Source organism: Labrus bergylta, chromosome 4 (assembly GCF_963930695.1).
Source record: "Labrus bergylta chromosome 4, fLabBer1.1, whole genome shotgun sequence".
NCBI lineage: Eukaryota > Metazoa > Chordata > Actinopteri > Labriformes > Labridae > Labrus > Labrus bergylta.
Window position 1 is genome coordinate 10,891,277 of NC_089198.1, and position 22,422 is coordinate 10,913,698.

General features: G+C 38.5%; 3 protein-coding genes across 6 annotated transcripts in view; 1 reads left to right on the plus strand and 2 right to left on the minus strand.

The window, feature by feature from the left end:
- Positions 1–5,897, minus strand: part of LOC114921814 (uncharacterized) — a 6,214-nt gene extending 317 nt beyond the window's left edge. Inside the window, exons 1-2 of the mRNA XM_065953399.1 lie at positions 5,377–5,897; positions 49–345 (exon numbers count right to left, since the gene is read on the minus strand). Coding sequence (XP_065809471.1) covers positions 49–345; positions 5,377–5,557 — 478 coding nt within the window. The 5' untranslated portion in view covers positions 5,558–5,897. The remainder of the gene's footprint in view (positions 1–48; positions 346–5,376) is intronic.
- LOC110005490 (SLAM family member 5-like) overlaps positions 1–22,128 on the minus strand; it is a 26,840-nt gene extending 4,712 nt beyond the window's left edge. The window contains exons 1-6 of one of the 4 annotated variants that reach the window (XR_010666314.1): positions 21,689–22,120; positions 20,022–20,318; positions 19,659–19,937; positions 18,623–18,730; positions 18,065–18,108; positions 15,190–16,292 (exon numbers count right to left, since the gene is read on the minus strand). Coding sequence is in view for 1 of the 4 variants with exons in the window: in XM_065953706.1 (XP_065809778.1) it covers positions 18,648–18,730; positions 19,659–19,937; positions 20,022–20,318; positions 21,689–21,869 (840 nt within the window). In the remaining 3 variants the exon portion in view is untranslated. Of the gene's footprint in view, positions 1–15,189; positions 16,293–18,064; positions 18,109–18,622; positions 18,731–19,658; positions 19,938–20,021; positions 20,319–21,688 lie in introns of those variants that run through there. The other 3 variants (XR_010666315.1, XM_065953706.1, XR_010666316.1) reach the window with 3 other exon arrangements.
- LOC136179042 (CD48 antigen-like) lies at positions 9,707–14,262 on the plus strand. Its single transcript, XM_065953708.1, has 4 exons — positions 9,707–9,833; positions 11,779–12,072; positions 12,157–12,435; positions 13,753–14,262. Exons 1-4 carry the CDS (start codon positions 9,785–9,787, stop codon positions 13,875–13,877), a joined length of 747 nt encoding a protein of 248 aa, XP_065809780.1. The 5' UTR covers positions 9,707–9,784; the 3' UTR covers positions 13,878–14,262.
- Positions 22,129–22,422: the final 294 nt, after the last annotated feature.

Sequence of the window (22,422 nt, forward strand, 5' to 3'; positions counted from 1 at the left end):
AAACAGGGAACGACTCTGTATCAACATCTTCAAATTAAAGAAACGTACCCAGAACTGTGACGCTGTATTCAGCTACATCTGAGTTATTATCAGCAGCAACACGTGCTCTGTAAACTCCACTGTCCTCCTTTTGTACGTTCTTTAACAGTAGAGAGTGAGTTTGTGCAGAAAATTCTGCTCTAGATGTATAATTTTTGGAAATGGTTGGTTTACCACATTGAGCTAGTCTCACAACATTAGCTCTGTCATTGACATTCCATGTAAATAAATCTGCCTCCTTCAGAACAACAGGTTCCTTCACATCCAGAAGTAAATCTGTTCCTGTCTGCACAAACACAGGAGTCCCTGCAGAGAGAAGAGAAATAAAAATCATGTGTATGATTAAAAGAACACTTGAATCAATATTTCCATGTTAACAATGTATCACTTGTTTACTTGTATTTCAAAGTTCTTGACAAACACAGAGAATGATCACCTGACTGAAGGTTAAAAATACAAACCTAAAACAGGAATGAATGTTTTAATATACTTTAATTTACACTCTGATATTGAGACATGCTACTCGCACACAAAGGCCAGAAATACAAACATGCACAAACAGGACCTTTGAACGTGCACTAACAGAGAGATGTCAGAGTGGGACTGAAACACAGGGAGCGCGTCATAGCTGTTAGGGGATGATCAGTTTGAATTGGAAGAGCATGAAGAAAGCCGACTTGATTAGGTGTTGAGGCTCCCTGAGCAGCTGCCTGAGTGAGCAGTAGGAGCGGAAGCAGGTACAACTTTTATATATTCCTATTGTAATTAATGTTCTTAGTATTGTTTTAACGTACAATAATATTTTCCTTTCTCTGGTATTCTGTCAGGTTGTGTTGCACGTCGTATGTCATTATCTGCTGTGCTCTTGTACGATGCTTTAAATCAAATGTACCTTTCAGTGATAATAAAAGGTCAGAACTGAATCTAACTGGAGTCGGGTTTGTGTGAAAGAGTGAAGGAAGGGTAGAGGAAAGGATGATGGGATGTAAGGATGTATGTGCACAGGGATTTTGTGAAGCCTGCAAACACATGGATGAAAGCTGTAAGTAGCTTGAGGGATCAGAGCAATTTGGCCGGAAAGAGACCTGGAACGTCTCCAACAGATGAACTCCCATACAACCTAGGTCCCTACCAAGGGGCAACCTCCGGTCTCGAAAAATGAAGCCTATGCGGAAGTACAAAAAACTGCAGTTCCTCGAGGTTCCGCTTGAGGCTGGCTGCAGAAGCGCCGGAAGTGCCATAAGCCCACAGCCAAAAAAGCCCGTTTTTACCACAGGAATCAACATGTTTACAGCCTGGTTCAAAAAACAAGATATATCTGAGAAGTTGACGGCCCCTTCTCCTCACACTGATTTCTCCTCTTTTTTACATCGTTTGGAGAGTTTGTTTAACACATATCTGACAACATACACGGCTTGCTGTGCGGTTAACAGACCATCCAACAAGTTGATGCTTCAGTTTTTTTCGGTAAGTGATATAGTAGTGTTATATTTACTGCTTACTCATGTGTTTATATTTACGGACCTAGCTTGTTTAGCGTTAGCTTGTAAACCAGTCGGCTAACTGTGTAGCTCATTATTTACAGTCAATGGTTTAGAAATGTTTGTTGTTAAGATGTTGTTGTTGAAAATAGTGAGTTTGTGTGATGTTAGAAGCTAAAGGTTCAGCTCGGTGGTTAACCACAGACTGTAAATATGGTTATCTGACGTTATGATGAATGTTATTCTCCACCTAAATGTGGACATTAAAAAACAAACTTTGTGTAGTAATTATCCGTCAGTAACATAAACTGAACTGAACCTAATGTGCTGTGTAGGTTATAGAGGATGACATTAAAGTTACATGGTTGATGTAGTGTCTTAAGGTTTGAGTAAACTGTTAACAAATAAAAAAAAACTTCACTTTGTAAGAGCATCTGTAACCATTAAGAACTATATTAATAACCATATTAATTTTCACTGAACTCATACACAGAATATAGCTGTAGAAATATAAAATATAAATAACATATGGAATGAAAATCAGATATAAAGCACATAGATATAAAGTATAAGAAATAGTTTGAAGAACACAGCCATGTACTGAGCTCATGTTAATAATAAATGAGTTACTGTATGTTCTGTACTAAAGCACAGAGACTGTTAATGATTTAAATAATTCAGATTATATTTGTTTCATGTTAAGATGAAGTACTATCCACAATAAATTGCTGAATTTTTCCTCACACAAAATCTGAGACCATTTGATGTGGAATATCATTGTGTGAGTGAGAGAGCTGAAAACAGCATGATTACAATAATGTTTATCTTCTTAACTTTAAATAGATGTTGATTATCTTAATACTGTACCTTTGTTGTCTGGGTAGTACACTGTTGAATTTATAAATGTGCTCTCACACACAGATGAATACAGAAAAATAGATGAGAACAAACAAAATGATTTAATGAATAACTGATATTTTCTCTCTTTCTTTGTCATCCTGAAGACCTCTCACTAAAAGTCCATGTTCTCCTGGATCCATGTCACATGCTCGAGCTTCTTCTGAATGACTTTTCAACAGTTGAAGTTCTGCTGAGAGAAGATGGCCAGCAGATAAGACGGCAGTACATGAAGGAGCTCCACAGGCTTCAGGAGGAGGAGGAGGGTTTGCACCTTGGAAGACTGTATTCATGCTTCAGCTGTTCAAATAAAACTAGATCTCCTCCAAACAACTTGCAATCAAACTATTTTCTTTCCATTTTAAAACCCTTTGTCCAGTTTAGATGGGAGAAGTTGATATTATGTGATATTGATCTGGGAAGACTACATTTCTAAATCATTTTTAACTGTGTTTTTATTCACAAGTTATTGATCTTATTTACTCTCCATGTATCTTGATTTAAGAATGGGGCTGTGTTTAAGGGCAAATTTTTGCAATGACTCTGTTCCATCCCACTTTCAGAAATGAACTGCATTAGTATTTATCAAAAGAATAAGAAGTTGTGGAAAAGTAGACTTCCTTCCCTAAGCTATTGAGTTGAGCATTAATCTGAAATGTATACTCATAAGTAGACATAAAGGAGTGCATTTATATAGAAATATTTATTTAATCTGAAAAACAACATTAAAAAAAGTCTGTTTTTATAGCAGAGATTAACATGTTTACAGCTTGGTACAAAACAAACAAATAGGTGTGATTAGCTCATGTCTCGATGGACACACACTGTACGGGGGGGGTGAATGTTTTGATGACTCATCAGTTTTGATTTGTTGAAGGATAAGAGTTATTCACAATAAGGCGTGTAGCTGACCAGCTTGACAGGTGGGCGCGGTGTAACGGTTTGTCAAGAGGTTTAAAACCCGTCTCAGCTCTCAGTCTGTGGGTGACATCACTCAGGCCATCCGGGGGAGACCTCCCTCACAGCGAGCTGTTGAAGAGAAGCAACTGAAGTCCACCCCAGAAGAACCAACAAATACAGATGATGTTGAGGCTCAGGTTTCTTCCTCTGTCTCTGCAGCTCTCTGGGCACCTTGACGGACAAGTCACCAATAATGCACACTGTGTCTATAGGAGAAATACAAAGGTGTTCAATTAATGCCTCAGGCAACACAAAATGTACAGTTAACTACATGTGACAGCTCAGGCTGTTTTTTTGTTATGAGCCACATCTGCAGGAATAATATTGAACAAAGTAGCTGTAACTCATCATAATAGATGCCAGTCTTAAACATTATTTTTTCTAATACTTAGTTTTTGGTGTGAAGCTGACACTGTCCACAGACTCCATGACTTCACAGGGTTCAATAGAAAACAAATGTCTTATAATAAATACTAAATAATTATTTTTCAATTGTCATGTTTACCTCATCGCTGTTGACATCAGTAAATATAAGACACAGACATTCCTCTTTTTGTCACAGCAGTAACATGAACTGTATGCTTTGTAATATTGATTTCTTCTGGATGTCTCATATTTACAGTTTATGGATAAAACTTTGTTAATGTATTTCTCTGCTAACACTGACAAAGTCTAACTGCTCTGACAAATAACTAATAACCATGATTGTATATTTAAAAAAGTGTAGTTTTAAGACTTTAATTAAATATTTGTGTTGAATATAATTCGTTTTAACTGTTGTAGAAAAGTTAAATGTTAACTTACTGTTTATAGAGTTTTCTCAGGACGAGCAGGAATAGTTGATGATAGCAGCCTCGCTGTTAGATATGCTGTGAAGTGGACTGCTGACGTCGAGCTGAATGGGCGGAGTTAAGTCCCGCCGGTCCCGCCTTACTGCTGTCGTTAGGTTGATCCGAAGTTAGGTTGAGACTGCAAATCCAATATGGATGCGGCCGTCGATTGGACTCATTTTCTGCCTATGTCACAGACGGGTCAGGGTTCGTCCAGTAATATTTACAGTCTATGGTCCCTACCGATGTTACTACCGCCCAGGGTCCAAAATTAACTTTTTGACTCACCGTCCAAGATGGCCGGCAGATGAAAAAATTCACCGCCCAAACATTATACATCTATTTTTTTACCGGCCAAAATAACAAATTTTGTTTTTGTGTCCTATACACATCTGTTACAGTACATTTAATTGAGGAGGCATTATGTTCTGTTTAATCAATAACACATTTAAGTCACAGATTTGATCATGTCATCAGATCAGGAAATTGAGAAATTGTAAAAAAAATATATATCTGCCGGCCTTTATTTTTTTCTTAATGTATTACTTGTAGGCAGTAGTTTACCACACCACACCACACCACACCATCACACCACACCACACCACACCACCACACCACATCACACCACACCACACCACACCACACCATCACACCACACCACACCACACCACACCACACCACCACACCACATCACACCACACCACACCACACCACACCCCACCACATCACACCACACCACACCACACCACACCATCACACCACACCACACCACACCACACCACACCACACCACACCACATCACACCACACCACACCACACCACACCCCACCACATCACATCACACCACACCACACCACACCACACCACACCACCACACCACATCACACCACACCACACCACACCACACCCCACCCCACCACATCACACCACACCACACCACACCACACCACCACACCACATCACACCACACCACACCACACCACACCACCACACCACACCACCACACCACCAGTTTAAAGTATGAAGGCCTTGTATAAACTCTCAGTGTTGCATTAATGAAAAGACAGATTACATTGTTAGATCTAACTATCATTAAAGCCGTGCAGAAGTACAGATATTTACAAAAGAAACTTCAACAACAGGAAACATACAAAAAATAAAGTTCTTACCTTGTGTCGCACATAAATGCAGCAGAGAAAAGAAGAGAAGCACGAGGGGCCCCATTCTGTGAAATGAGTGACAAGCGGAAGTGATCTGGCAGTTTACAGGTATAAACCTGTCTAACACTGCCCCTCCAATCACGCAGCATCTACGAGTGAGGTCATTCAGCCATGTGTCCGTGAACTGCATGAAGCAACACTCTAGGTATTCCTCTGAAGCCGGCTTAAAGAAGGCACGGATGGTTTGAACCGTCTTTTCCTTTCCCGACACTTCACTTCGGCTCTGCAACTGCGGTCAAGCCAGCCGCTCCTCGAGTTTACCTGGTGAAGTGAGCCGCTCCTAAATTTGAATTTCCCACGTCTGGTAAATGCTCCGGACTCCAGAGCGAGCAGGCAGAGAGAACGAGTCCGTTATTAATCTCCTTTTCCTGGCAAAAGTGATGAATGGGGGCTCAGTGCGCACCTGAGCAAAGGAATCTCTCCTGAGCTGAAGGTGTGTGTGTGTGTTTAGTGCTGCGACCAACATATCTCTTAGCTTACCAGTTAGCTGCTTCCTCGTGGCATAAACAAATGAGACAGACACAAACCCTCCATACTCCAGCAGAGAAACACAACCGGTTACATTGGCACTCCTTTTAGACCAGGGGTGTCCAAAGTGCGGCCCGAGGGCCATTTGCGGCGCTTGAGGGGATTTTTTGCGGCCCCCGTGACTTCAAATGAAGAATCAGAAGATTTTGGCCCGAGGCCTTGATTAAGATCGGCACATTATCTTATTTTTCTTTTTCATGTTAACAAGGGCTGAACAATATTCCTAAAATAGAAAATGTTCGGTAACATGTTGTTGTTGTTTTTTAAAAATCTACAGCTTTTACTATTTTCCACATTTTTTGGTAATCTATGAACAAAAAACATGTACAAAGTTTTTGCAAACAAGCAGACTGTTGTTTAACCATTTAATGACCTGAGCTAAATGAAGAAAGCTTTTCCAAAAATATGAACCACGTTACAGACTGGATTCTGAGAAAAAAACAAATAAAGTAGAACGAAGAAATCTAAATATTTGATTTCCTTTTATTAAAGGGTTTCTTTAGCGAGCCTTTTGATTCTGATCTACAAAGCCTTACTATTTTGTCATCTATATTTTAAAAAACAAAACCTGCGGCCCGCGAGCCACTGTTTTAGACAGTCATGACTCACAGCGATATTTACAGAGGACAAGGACGTAACTGAGTTGAACATGGGGGGGGGGGGGATTTCCGCCTGTGAAGCAGGTCTGAGGACAAGCCCTGCATGACCATTTTTACCTGCTCATCTGAACCCTCTCCACAGACTGGAATGCTGCTCTCAGCCTGTCTCTCTCTGTGAGGAAAATCACACGATCACACCTATGGATAACTAAAACTATGTTTTTAGCTGCTTAACAACAACATTTGAACTCTTTGACCTTATTACATGGTCACCTGTGCCTTCTCTCTCTCTCTGATCCCTCTGTCTTCCCTGCTTTTGCTGCTACTTTCACCTTCATTCATTGATATTTATTATCAATAATTATGATATCATATTGGGTGGGTTGTGGTGGCTGGTTTGGATTATTGGGTGGGTTGCAACCCACCCACCCCCCCTATAAATTACGCCTATGACAGAGGATATAATGGATTTCTGCTATATTTACAGTATGTGTAAAATGTCGCACATTCAGCCTATGCGACCAAATTTTGATTTAGGAACATCTCTGTATAGAATTGCTGCCTGTTTGTGTCAAAAGTACAGTTGAGCTCAGTACACGACAGTAATGTGAAGGCTGAAACTGATTGGATGCGTTACATTAACGCTCACTGGACTTCTATATTTTCTGTTTACATTGCACTCTGTTTTAGACTGCAAATCATGCACATCTGCACAACTCCTCCATTGCACATTTTGTGTTTTATATTCTATTATATATTTTTTATTGCTTTTTATATTTCTATCTTATTCTTTTTAAGCTGTCAGCAGGAGATCTTGTGTTTTTATTCTGATTCTGAAGAGTCAATAACCCTGTTTCAAGGTGGAAAACCATAACCAGTTTGGAAATCCTTTGTCCTCTTACTGACTAAACTTAAATCTAGAATCCTCTCATAACCTTCTTATTGTCACTGTATAAACTTTTATTAAACACTGTAAAAATTAACATTTGAGTATTCATTTCAGGCCCTGATCCTGGGGGCTTTGAGGTCGAGCACATAGCACAGTGGTTGTCCATATCAAACACTGGCAGAAAATAAAATTATATTCAGTCACATAATGTGTACAGTTTAAAGTTTATTGGCAGCTTTGTTTCTGTACAATTATATGTATTTTTTATATATATATATATATTAAATTCTGATTCACAGACAGAGCTGCAGAGAAGTACTGAACGATTCGGTGAACGAATCACTTTATTGAACTGATTGTACTGAGAGAGTCAGTCCTTTAGGTCTTTTTGTGATCTCAGTGAATAACTCAAATGAGGCTTCTCACAGAGATGCAGGCCCAAGTCCATTGTTTGCCTGTCTTAAGCCTGCGTGGCCCAACATAGAGAAGCTTAAGAAGAAAAAATAAACAAGCACCTCTCCCCCAACAATCCTCTGTGGAGAGTTTGACCACTAGTAGCACAATGGAGCTTCTTGTTTTCTTTTCTTTTTTGACTGAACATGTGTGACCTTGTTGTGTTTAAGCTGTGTGTATGTGAGTCTGCAGGGGGCACGGTGGTATATACACACTTATTTCACAGACTTCATGCTATTCCACTGATGGACTGTTGGTGGCGGTAAAACACAGAGAAATGTAGTTTGAGGAGGCAGAGGAAGAATATCAGCAAACATGGATGCAAATAATGAAGAGAGTAAAAATACCTGTACAATTCTGCTTTGACTTCTAAAGTTTATTAGGACAGAAGTGACTCTACAACGCTGGTTCAGTTTCATGTAGAACAACTTAGAGACAGTAATACATGCTTTTATTTCCTCTCGTTTAGATTACTGTAACTCTCAGTACACATGTCTATATCAACAGAGTCTACACAAGTTACAGCTGGTCCAGAACGCAGCAGCCCGACTCCTCACCAAAACTAAAAAGAGAGACCACATCACTCCTGTTTTAGCCTCCCTTCATTAGCTCCCAGTACATTTTAGAATTGATTTTAAGGGTTTTTTGTTCACTTATAAAGCACGCTCTGGACTAGCACCAAAGTAAATATCTGATCTACTTACATGCCCGGTCGTAACCTGAGGTCATCAATCAGCCAAAGCACTGCTCGCCATTCCACAATCGAGGCTGAGGACCAAATCCAGGTCTTCTCCATCAGGGACATTGGTTAATCTCCCTCTATTTTGTATTTCTTATTTTTTTTAATAATTCGCTTCCTCACATTTCTCTTCTATTTGATTTTATTTTCATTGTGTAAAGCACTTTGTAACCTTGTTTTGAAAAGTGCCAGATAAATTAAGTGTTATTAAAAAGTATGATCAGGTCAAATAAATGAGTTACTCATGCATCTGCTTGTTCTGTTTTCATTAAATGTGTTTGTTTTCAGATGGAACTCTAAAAGTTCAGTCTTCTTTATGTTGCACACAGGAAATGCACAACATGTTAAATCCAGACCAACGAGAGAGAACAAAGGAGTGGTTTTAACCACATTGGTAGAGAAGCAACATGACCCAAATTCTGAACTAATACACGGACATAACTACACTTTCCACCCTTCAATATCGTGAGTTGAAGGTTTTTTTCTCTTGATTTGAATCCTAAAGTTGGATCTTTTTTTCCTTTGAAATGTCTCAAAAACACAAGATGAAACAATGACCTCTGAATATTCTGTTACCTGTTCTCTTGGGCCAATCAGAGAGGAGCTCTGTAATCAGTGCTGGATTGACTGAAGATGTGATCAATCTCACCTCCTCTGGAATGAATCGAGCAAGATTGAACAAAGGAAAAGATCAAGTTCAATTCATGAATTAGATTTAGTCTTTTCAGAGTCATATTAACAAAGTACATTAAGAGAACTAAATCATTTATATTTTTCTACATAAACACTGACTCTCGAGTGAGAGGTTCACCTTCCTCTCGGCGTAGACATCAACATTTATCAAAAATAATCTACATTGTTGGAGACAATGTGCTCCATAACACTGATTTTCATTAAAATCTCTGAAAGAGTCCAACAGGATTTGATCAACCATACTAAAGTCCACTTGTTTATAATCTTTCATCCATTTTGACCTCAGGACCTACAGTAACAAACTCTACTCATCAAGAGAAATGAAATGGAGCTCAGAGAGAAGATTAAAAAAAAAGGCTGACATCCTGAGGTTGACTCGCTCTAACCCTGTGGTGTGTTTGTAACAGTGAAACAGAACACACACGTTGTGGCATCCAGGACAACAGAGGCTCTATCATGTTCATCTTTATGATTCTGGGTCTGCTGGCTGGCATCCAGGCACAAGGTAGGAGAAGAACATCATCTTATTATAATAATAATGAGAATAATTATTACTTTTAATTTGTGGGGAAAAGGACAAATAACAAAACTAAAAGTTAAATCATGTGATCATCTCCTGTAACTACAGACAGATTAGGGGGGAAAACAGTTCAACTCAAGTCAAGTCAACTTTATTTATATAGCACATTCATAACAGCCGAGGCGACCAAAGTGCTCTACAGTAAATTAGGCAAAACACATTACATCCAAAACATCATAAAGACACGTAAAAGCAAAAATTAAAAGTAATTAAAACACAAGACAATAGTAAAAGTTCTAGTAGACACTGCTGCTGGGATAAAACACTCAACTAGAGATAAAAGCCAAGGAAAAGAAATGGGTTTTAAAAAATGACTTAAACTGTTCAGTTGTGGCAGCAGATCTTATTTTAAATGGTAATCTGTTCCAAAGTGTCGGAGCTGCAACAGAAAAGGCTTGATCGCCCGTAGTTTTGAGCCTTGTTTTAGGCACGTCCAGGAGCAGCTGGTTGGAGGACCTTAGTGCTCTGGATGGAGCATGAACATGTAGTAGTTCACTTAGGTTATGAGGTGTTGAGCCATTTAATGATTTAAAAGCCAGAAGTAAAATAAAATCCTGTAGCGAACAGGAAGCCAGTGGAGAGAACGGAGCACAGGGGTTATGTTGCAACAAAATAAACAGACCCTGTCAATTATTCAGTACTCAATATTCAATATTTAACATTTCACTAGTTGAGGGTATAATCTCACTTTTTATTAGAGAACAGGAATGAGTCTTTTCAAAAGGAAAGAATTTCACTATTTTATTTAATTTAAGACAACTCAGATTTATTTTTGAAGTTTTTATGTTCAGTAAACATAATACTGCAAGAGTGATGCAAACAATGTAGTATATTATAAAAAGATGTAAGCTAGCTGTTTTCCCGGCCACTTGAAAAAGACTTCTCTGCTCCGTCTAATTTACAGATCAACATGAAGTGACCTCAGGTTTGAATTCATGATTACAAATAAATATGAGCTTCACTTGCGATACATGATTTTATCAGTTTGTGTGTTTGTATCTGTAATAAATGTAATCTAAGTGATGACATATTAAGAAAGAGGGACAGATTTGAAAGAATTTGCATGAAGGAATGACAAAGTGGAAAACCTTTATTACAGTAAATGTTTCAGTGTCTTTGTATATATTTATAAAAGTTTGAGACTTAAAACAGTTTCACTCTGAAAGCGCGCTGATGAAGCTTCAATGTTTTAAAAAGAACCTGGTTCTCTGAAATAAGAGGAAAAAAATGCCTAATTTTATCACTGAGCACAAGATAAGATATCCATAAGACGAGACGAGACAATAATGTATTTGTTTTCACAGCTTTGAGTTCTTACACAGGTGTGAGACGAGACGAGATAAGATAAGAAACTTTATTTATAGGGATATATAGTAGATGGCTCCAAAATTAGAGCAAGAGAACAGTGTAAAAAACACAACAGAGAATTAGATCAATTAAAATATAAAGTGTTAGAGGGATAAATGCAAAGAGACAGTCCCTAACAAAGCAACAATAATAAGTATTCTTCCTGCTCCTTTTCAAACATGTAACTAGATTTTTTTGTTTTCTTACACACGATTCTTTTATAGGTTTATTTGTTTTGTTTTTTTGACAATAAAAAAGAAAGTTCATGTTCGAAATAGAGACTTCAATCAATCAATGCAAGTATGCATAATTTATTATATATAATTAATAATAAAACATATGATATACAAATGTATTAATGTGAATGTAAGTCCAAGATTCATTCCTGTTTTAGGTTTGTGTTTTTAACCTTCAGTCAGGTGATCATTCTCTGTGTTTGTCAAGAACTTTAAAATACAAGTAAACAAGTGAAACATTGTTTTTTTAACCATACACATGATTTTTATTTCTCTTCTCTCTGCAGGGACTCCTGTGTTTGTGCAGACAGGAACAGATTTACTTCTGGATGTGAAGAAACCTGTTGTTCTGAAGGAGGCAGATTTATTTATGTGGACTGTTGGCAGAGCTAATGTTGTGAGACTAGCTCATGGTGGTAAACCAACCATTTCCCCAAATTATAAATCTCGAGCAGAATTGTCTGCACAAACTCACTCTCTACTGTTAAAGAACGTACAAAAGAGGGACAGTGGAGTTTACAGAGCACGTGTTTCTGCTGACAAAGACATCACTGTAGCTGAATACAGCGTCACAGTTCTGGGTACGTTTCTTTAATTTGAAAATGTTGATACAAAGTCGTTCCCTGTTTTAAAAAAAGTCATCACACTTGCTTTGCTTCCTGCAGATCCAGTGTCTGGAGTGAAGCTGACAGTGAAACTCTGCAGCTCAGACTCCACTAAGGTCACAGTGATCTGCAGCACTGAGGACTCTCTCATCAGCAGCACGTTCACATGTGACACACAAACCTGCTCTCACGAGGGAGGAGAGCGAGCAGAGATCATCACACCTAGTGCTTCTCTGGACGTCTACCTGGAGAGAGGCTCAGTTATCTGTAACCATAGCAACCAGGTCAGCTCTACCAGGGACATCCAAAAGATTGAAGACTTTTGTAGAAAGCCTGAAGGTAAGAGTTAAAAACTACAATTTGATGCTAATAACCAGTGTGGATTGTAGCCTAAATAAAAAAACAACATATACATTTTTTTTGATGAAACAATATGATTTTTTCTCTAGATTTTTTAATAAAATAATAATAAAATATATTATTAATATTGCAAGAAGGAATTGCCTAGGAGACAGAAATAAGGTCACGATTAAAGACCAACCAATGTTGACATTTTCATGGCCCAATTTGTAATGCAGAGTTATCTCAGTCCATGATATTTTTTAATAAACAGAAATCATTGAATCTTCCAGAAAAAAAATATTGATTTGCTATATCAATTAACTATGGCTTAACTATGACTGTTAAATAGGCAAGATCATACATTTTCTTTTTAAAGTTGAAAAGATCACTGACATTTATTCTGCACTATGACTTTAATGGTGTAACTCTGATACCTAGTGTTTAAAACGGGTACTGCAGTCCAAATCCAAAACATTGGAGAGAACTCTTTCTGCGTCCTCCGTAGATGAAGCGATGCATCTAATCCTGTCCTGAAGTTTCTAACAAATCTCCTCCTCTCTTATTGTCGACTCATGTTCTGTTAAACTGTGGCTGGTAAAATCCTATGTTCATTGTTGATCTGGTTTAGTTTGGTCGTCATAGTAAGAGGCAAACATGAAGAACTTCCTTTTTTCTTTTCACCATCATCATCATTAAATACTGAGCTCAGGCTGACACTTGAATGTGATTATTAGATTTGACAATAAAATGGCCATTAAAGAGGACATGTTATCCCCCTTTTCCCTCTTTTCAAACAGTCCCTCAGTGGTCTAAATGAAACATCTGTGCTGTGCTTTGATTAAAATATAACATGAATCAAGCACCAGAGGAGGTTTGTGACCCTGTATAAACCAGCTCTCTCAGAACGCTCTGTTTTGGTGGTTTTTACCAGAATCCCACTGTGATGTCACAAGGAGAGCAAATGTGAAACAGAGCATTTCTTTCTGTGTTGTAAGACTTATGCAGACCACAAACAAAGGACTGGATGGGTTTATTTTACATTTTGTGGGTCGGTAGACACTCAGGTTACCCAAATAAATGTTCAAAAACACTGTACAAGTGGATTGTTCATAATATATCCCCTTTAAAACCAGACCAACATTGATCATCACAAACGGTCGAGTTCTTTCTTGAATGTAAAGCTAAATGCTGTCAGTATGCAAAAAGAGGAACAACTGACTTGCTGCACCCTGTCCTGTTGTTGAATCACATTCTTGTTAAAGATCGGTTTGCATCACTTTTCTAATGAAACAATGTTTTTTTTTTTTGGTCCAGAGATATCTGGGGTTGGTTTCTCTATCTGCAGGCTGAAGATATACGTGGTCTCGATCGGTCTGGTCATCATGATGTGTGCCGTCATCAGTGTTCACGTCGTAGAGAAGCTTAAGAAGAAAAAATAAACAAGCACCTCTCCCCCAACAATCCTCTGTGGAGAGTTTGACCACTAGTAGCACAATGGAGCTTCTTGTTTTCTTTTCTTTTTTTTGACTGAACATGTGTGACCTTGTTGTGTTTAAGCTGTGTGTATGTGAGTCTGCAGGGGGCACGGTGGTATATACACACTTATTTCACAGACTTCATGCTATTCCACTGATGTACTGTTGGTGGCAGTAAAACACAGAGAAATGAAGTTTGAGGAGGCAGAGGAAGAATATCAGCAAACATGGATGCAAATAATGAAGAGAGTAAAAATACCTGTACAATTCTGCTTTGACTTATAAAGTTTATTAGGATAGAAGTGACTCAGCACTTTTGTAAAGCTTCATAGACATATTATAAAGACCTTTTTTATATCAATAAAATGTATGTAAATATAAAGCAATCACATTGTTTCTTTACTATACACACAGTTCATCCATCACACAATGCTATCATTTCCCTCCATCCATTATTCGGGGTCGCGGGCGGGGGGGCTGGAGCCGATCCCCGCTGTCATTGGCTGAGAGGCGGGGTAAACCCTGGACTGTTCCCAGTTAATCACAGGGCAAAATGATTTTATTTCTTGAATTAAATTGTTTACCTTGGCCTCTTGTAAATAAATTCATTGCTCAGAGTTGATGTAAAACGGTTTTTGAGGATGTTGTCTGTAGAAAAACATAAAATGCAGTATTTGTAATGTCATTTGTCCTATTTATAATATTATTAATGATAATTATAAAATATTAATCCATTATATTTCACAGTATTTGTCCAAGCATCATATTGGACCCTCAGTAATAAACTCTTACTCTATAATATGATGTGAAGCCTCCTTTCTGGACCCTCAGTAATAACAAAAGCATTGTAAATATATTGTACTCATCGATATATTGGATGGATAATGGCTAATAGGTGAGAGAGTTTGATGTGTTTGGTGTTAATTCACTTTATTGTTTCTTTTCGCTGACATGAAGTTCAGTGTGAAGCAGTAAACTTATTCACTCATTCTTTAAATGTCTGTTAAAGCTCCTGTGAGGAGTTATTAACTGGTAATGTAACAGACTGAGATTAATACTGATGCCTCTTTATGAGCTACACAAGCTGAGGAGATCATCATGGACAAGTCACTATGGAGGAGGTGTCAGGCCAAACTTACCTTTTTTACATTCTGCATGATAAATGTTCATGTTGAGTGATACATTTGCTTTAAAAAAAAAGCTGGATGAGATTTCTTTTCTTTTCTTTTATCTACAAGGTGCTATAAGGTTGACACAAACCAGAAGATCCTCACTGTAGCTTTAAATTAAAAAGGCTTTATTCACATTAAGGTTTAAAGAAACATTTGATAAGAAGCATCAAGATGATCAAATATTAGCAAAAACAGAAATTAGCAATAAAACTATGTAAAAAAAATAGAACGTAGCATTTGAAATATATACAGTAAATTAATTTAAAAAAATAAAATATCTACATCAAAACAGTTCTATTGTATGTGTCAACTGATTGTTAACAGCAAAGGTGTCTCCATATAGCATGTGACATAAATGATCTCTATAAACATATAATTTATGATGTTGCAGGTGAGAGGTTCAAATGTCTGCAACAAAACAGTTCTTGTTTCGGTCTGAAGTCCAAATGGTATTATTCATCAGCAGATTGAAATGTAAAATGTATTGAATCATACAACATATGAATACACAACATTACAAGTGACACAGAGACATTCAACAACACATACAAACACACTCATACATCAACCCACCAGGGCATTAATCCTGTATTGCCACTCCGCCTACACAATGTAAACAGCCACGAGATTTCACATCACATATTAACTAATAACATTGTAAGTATTGACACTAATGATGGTAATTACAAAGATTACTGTACAATCAGAAGCCTCCTTATTAAGGGAGCAGGAAGACGTTAGGGTTGGAAGCAGTGGAAGGGCGATTTCATTTTTGAAAAGAAAAGTTAATTGTTCATAGGTTATCTGGCAAATGATTCCAGTCAGAAGGTGCTTGTTGTTATAATTCATAATAAAATCAGCAATCTGACTGTAGTTGGGTCTTTTAACTTCATGACTCAAGTAGCTAGTCCACGACCAACGCACAGAAAAAGAAGACGCAGTCAGAAGTCCTTCACTGATACTAAACTAAACTAAACTGAAGCGTTCATTCCTGCAAGAGAAGTGTGTTGAAGACATCATAGTGAACTGTTTCAGGACTTTGGAAGTTTTTACACCTCTGCATACAGGCTCTCTGGCTGAGCGTTGTCTCTGGGCTGAGTGGGTGCTTCAGAGACGATGGGAGGCCCCAACGAGGAGTAGATGTAGGATAGAAGACCAGCTGGGGCATCATTTGTTGGTCTCTGCTGCAGAGGGAGGTCTGTATTCACTTTAACACACAACATAAGAATGGTTATTTTGCTATTTGATATGTGATTTTCAAATTGGGCTATTATAATGTATTAGCACTGAAATAAATAACAGCCAATGAACTCCTTAACAGACATATAATCCTTCATATTAAGTGAGAAGATAAAAACTGTTGTTTCAGTCCAGACTTCTTGAAAAGCATGTTAGTACAATTTATCACAGAAAGCTACTGCTACATTATTTGTCCGATTTGTGACTGAGAAAACATCCCACAAAGACTCAGTTACAGTCAGGTCATTAAAGGGATACTTCACCCATTTGCATTAATCTTTGTATCATTAGAAACCTGGTAGTGTTTTTGAATGGCCGTGCATCCCGCCCTCATTTTCCCCTGAGATGGGAAATCTTTGTATTTCTGAGTCTGAAAAGAAGTTTCCAGTGACGCAAAATGACGATTTTTGTGTCACTGGAAGCTGCTAGCGGTGTGAAACTACAACGCTAGTTCCTCATATTTTCGACCACTGAAGCTACAGACCAATCACAGATCAGTGGGTGGGAACTCACTCCCAGAATCGAAACTTATTGATTGGAAGCTATGCTAACAGGCTCTATGGAGAAAGCTGATAATGGCGAGAAAATACAAATATAGCGGCGAGACGGCTGCTAACCGCTAGGCGCTGGGGCCGCCGCGACACAAGACCGCTGGCCGCTGCCAGCTCAGCAGCCGAGACATAAGGCCTGCCTGTCGGCGGCGGTGAGGACGAGGCCCCCGGGCCGGCTCGAGCTGGGGTGGACTGGTAGTGTCGGTGCTCTCACTGTTTGTCTATGGACACAGACATAGAGTCTGTTTTCTGCCAGGAATTTCCAAGATCAATTCTGGAAGAAATCTCTGAATCAGTTGAGGAAATGGTCTTATGTGTTGAAGTAAATATGTCTGTAAATGTTTTTATTACTTTATTTCTACTGCTATACTGTATGTTTTGGAGAAACTGTATCGATCAAATTTCCCTCTGGGATTAATAAAGTATTTCTGATTCTGAACTAGAGGACCTTAGTGGGAGTGGCCTGTGGTGCTGAGCATTCTGGGATTTGGTGTCTTTCATCCACATGAGCCAAAAAGTCACTTTCTGCCTTTCTGCCAGCCAAGAAGGCACCAACTTCAAAATGTATTTCACATTTCTACAACATATATGACCCAATGTCAATACAGATTCATGTTTCAACGGGTGAAGTATCCCTTTAAGTTCTGTGACTGAATTTGCTGGTTTGATGTCGAGCAGAAAGCTATTCGGTTCAACCTGCAACACAGAACCACAACACCCCATAACTTCAAAGGTTTAATACATTTACAACTGTTGGGAAGAAGTCGTCATGGATCTAGAAATGAGCTGTGGTTTTCTTTATACCAGCCTGTCAGCACTTAGTACAAACGGACATTTGATAATATGGGGTGGAAATGGGTATTTGTCAGCCCTCAGGAGCTGCAGTTTTGGGCACTTCCACATGGGCTTTATTTTCAACACTGGCCTGATCTCAATAATAGTACACAGACTTTTGAGCCCACAGCACCTTGCAGAACCTGCATTTGTTGTTTTTGCAAAGACGCCACTTTTGTGAAGTTTCAAATGAGGGGAAAACAAGTTTCAAAAAACAAGAGCTAGTGAGGAATTTGAAAACAGTTATGTCTCTGGCTTGTCTCTTCACATCAGTTCTCAATCATTAATTTGTTTAAGTATTTCTTCACTTCTGACTAATTTGGGAAATTGGTATTAAAAAAATATTCCTCCTTACCTGAGGATCTTCATAGACGGTATTTTCCATGTTCTCTGCTTTATCTGCAGATCAGTCATAAAGAAACATGTTGAAACTACATTAACATTACTGGAGCTGATTCTGTTCTGGATTTATTTGGTGTGATTTTGAGAGTCACTTTTCTACATTGAAAAATGTATTCTGTTAATTTATTAATAGTAATGAATGCAATCAAAATGCATAAACATTTTATAATGGGAACTCATTTTAATAGTTTGTAAATGATAAACAGTTTTGAATTGCCATCCTCAAATATTGTAAATTCATGTGAATTTAAAAGTTCTGTTTGTTAACATTGTAAATTGTTTATTTATTCTAACTCTAAGGTGTGGCTTCTAAGTGTAACTGCTGCGCTGTCTTTATCAGATCGCCCTGATAAGAGGATTCACTCATAAGGGACGTCTTTTGAATGATAATAAAAACATCAACACAGGGGAGAAGAATGTACTCATCTAAAGGGTAAATTCAGTTTGATGTAAACAATAAGGATTTTCTGATTTCACATTTAAATTCACTTTAAATGCAAACTTAACTTACTTTGTTTTCTCCTTCGATGATAAATTCAAATTATAGCCAAAACAACAACAAGAGATAAGACGATGGCTACAACAATCGGTGTAACATTATTTTGGCTGCCTTTCGATGCTGTAAAGAAAAAAGAAAGCCAGATTAGAAATTCATACTTGGCTGAACTCTTGCAGCATACCTGAGAGTGAACTATAACCACTCAATCTCACAGACCTGATCTGTAGTAAAATATGAAATTGGTCTAATCAACCCTGAATGGATGGTGCCCTAAAGTCACAATTTAAAACTACATGGAAGGATAGTCACCTCCTGGTTTTAAGGATCACCTTAGACATTTCTGACATTGTGTTTCTTTAAATAGATTGTTATCTCCTTTGGTGACCTGTTGTTACTGGCATGTAAATGTAACTCTTTACTTTGTCTTGACTTCTTTTAATAAGACTCTAAAGGCTGTGTGACTGAATTGACCATCAGGGATTAGTAACACATCTGAATCTCAGAAAATCAATTTCATTGTTTTTAGCTTTTAAACAATTAATGCTAGTCCATTTATATGTCAAATAATCTCTGCTTCGTTTCATTTTAAAGGTTAGAGGGCGTAATCACAAACAGAGAGGGAACAATGAATGACTGAAATGAGATGGATCGCACTGAGGCCATGTTTAGAAGAATGATGAACATGATGACTGGTTTGGTCTTTGTTTTCTTCTTGTGGTTTTTGTTAATGGTCTGTCATGTGTAAGTTTGTATTTTGTATGTGTTGTTTAAATGTTATAAAAAATAAAAAATACTATTTTGACTTATTTTTTTTAAAGCTTATTGATTGACAAACTATTACTGATTAGTCTAAAATCATGACAATGTTTCTGCTGAAATTATTTCTTCAGAATTTATGAACAAAATGATCTCCTACCAACAGCTGAAACACAATGGAGAATATTTATATCATTGTTTCATCAACAACAAAAAAAGCATCTGTTGTTTTTTTATTCAGGCTACAATCCACACTGTTTATAAGCTTCAAATTGTAGTTTTTAACTCTTACCTTCAGGCTTCCTACAAAGATCTTCAATCTTTTGGATGTCCCTTGTAGAGCTGACCTGGTTGCTATGGTTACAGATGACTGAGCCGTTCTCCAGGTAGACGTCCAGAGAAGCACCAGGTGTGATGATCTCTGCTCGCTCTCCTCCCTCGTGAGAGCAGGTTTGGTTGTCACATGTGAACGTGCTGTTGATGAGAGAGTCCTCAGTGCTGCAGATCACTGTGACCTTAGTGGAGTCTGAGCTGCAGAGTTTCACTGTCAGCTTCACTCCAGACACTGGATCTGCAGGAAGCAAAGCAAGTGTGATGACTTTTTTTAAAACAGGGAACGACTCTGTATCAACATTTTCAAATTAAAGAAACGTACCCAGAACTGTGATGCTGTATTCAGCTACAGTGATGTCTATGTCACCAGAAACACTTGCTCTGTAAACTCCACTGTCCCTCTTTTGTACGTTCTTTAACAGTAGAGAGTGAGTTTGTGCAGAAAATTCTGCTCTTGATGTATAATTTTGGGAAATGATTGGTTTACCACCATGAGCTAGTCTCACAACATTAACACTGCCATTGACATTCCATGTAAAGAAATCTGCCTCCTTCAGAACAACAGGTTCCTTCACTTCCAGAAGTAAATCTGTTCCTGTCTGCACAAACCGAGGTGTCACTGCAGAGAGAAGAGAAATAAAAATCATGTGTATGATTAAAAAAACACTTTAATCAATATTTCCATGTTAACAATGTATCACTTGTTTACTTGTATTTTAAAGTTCTTGACAAACACAGAAAATGATCACCTGACTGAAGATTAAAAATACAAACCTAAAACAGGAATGAATGTTTTAATATACTTTAATTTACACTCTGATATTGAGACATGCTACTCGCACACAAAGGCCAGAAATACAAACTTGCACAAACAGGACCTTTGAACGTGCACTAATAGAGAGATGTCAGAGTGGGACTGAAACACAGGGAGCGCGTCATAGCTGTTAGGGGATGATCAGTTTGAATTGGAAGAGGATGAAGAAAGCCGACTTGATTAGGTGTTGAGGCTCCCTGAGCAGCTGCTTGAGTGAGCAGTAGGAGCAGAAGCAGATACAACTTTTATATATTCCTATTGTAATTAATGCTCTTAGTATTGTTTTAACGTACAATAATATTTTCCTTTCTCTGGTATTCTGTCAGGTTGTGTTGCACGTCGTATGTCATTATCTGCTGTGCTCTTGTACGATGCTTTCAGTGATAATAAAAGGTCAGAACTGAATCTAACTGGAGTCGGGTTTGTGTGAAAGAGTGAAGGAAGGGTAGAGGAAAGGATGATGGGATGTAAGGATGTATGTGCACAGGGATTTTGTGAAGCCTGCGGACACATGGATGAAAGCTGTAAGTAGCTTGAGGGATCAGAGCAATTTGGCCGGAAAGAGACCTGGAACGTCTCCAACAGATGAACTCCCATACAACCTAGGTCACTACTGATGTTACTACCGCCCAGGGTCCGAAATTAACTTTTTGACTCACCGTCCAAGATGGCCGGCAGATGAAAACATTCACCGCCCAAACATTATACATCTATTTTTTTACCGGCCAAAATAACAAATTTTGTTTTTGTGTCCTATACACATCTGTTACAGTACATTTAATTGAGGAGGCATTATGTTCTGTTTAATCAATAACACATTTAAGTCACAGATTTGATCATGTCATCAGATCAGGAAATTGAGAAATTGTAAAAAAAATATATATCTGCCGGCCTTTATTTTTTTCTTAATGTATTACTTGTAGGCAGTAGTTTACCACACCACACCACACCACACCACACCATCACACCACACCACACCACACCACACCACACCACCACACCACACCACCAGTTTAAAGTATGAAGGCCTTACTCTCAAGGTTACTCTCAGTGTTGCATTAATGAAAAAACAGATTACATTGTTAGATCTAACTATCATTAAAGCCGTGCAGAAGTACAGATATTTACAAAAGACACTTCAACAACAGGAAACATACAAAAAATAAAGTTCTTACCTTGTGTCGCACATAAATGCAGCAGAGAAAAGAAGAGAAGCACGAGGGGCCCCATTCTGTGAAATGAGTGACAAGCGGAAGTGATCTGGCAGTTTACAGGTATAAACCTGTCTAACACTGCCCCTCCAATCACGCAGTATCTACGAGTGAGGTCATTCAGCCATGTGTCCGTGAACTGCATGAAGCAACACTCTAGGTATTCCTCTGAAGCCGGCTTAAAGAAGGCACGGATGGTTTGAACCGTCTTTTCCTTTCCCGACACTTCACTTCGGCTCTGCAACTGCGGTCAAGCCAGCCGCTCCTCGAGTTTACCTGGTGAAGTGCAAAGTTTGCCCCACACACACGTGGCTCAGGGCTCAGTGCGCACCTGAGCAAAGGAATCTCTCCTGAGCTGAAGGTGTGTGTGTGTGTTTAGTGCTGCGACCAACATATCTCTTAGCTGCTTCCTCGAGGCATAAAGAAATGAGACAGACACAAACCCTCCATAGTCCAGCAGAGAAACAAAACCTGCGGCCCGCGAGCCACTGTTTTAGACAGTCATGACTCACAGCAATATTTACAGAGGACAAGGACGTAACTGAGTTGAACATTGGGAGGGGGGGGGGGGTTTGAGATTTCCGCCTGTGAAGCAGGTCTGAGGACATGCCCTGCATGACCATTTTTACCTGCTCATCTGAACCCTCTCCACAGACTGGAATGCTGCTCTCAGCCTGTCTCTCTCTGTGAGGAAAATC

What these genes read in the sequence shown, in the direction of transcription:
- LOC136179042 (XM_065953708.1), top strand. Translation starts at nt 9,785, where the DNA reads ATGTTCATCTTTATGATTCTGGGTCTGCTGGCTGGCATCCAGGCACAA. An exon ending in GGCTGGCATCCAGGCACAAG is followed by an intron (nt 9,834 to 11,778) that starts GTAGGAGAAGAA and finishes TTCTCTCTGCAG; the next exon opens with GGACTCCTGTGTTTGTGCAG. An exon ending in ATACAGCGTCACAGTTCTGG is followed by an intron (nt 12,073 to 12,156) that starts GTACGTTTCTTT and finishes TGCTTCCTGCAG; the next exon opens with ATCCAGTGTCTGGAGTGAAG.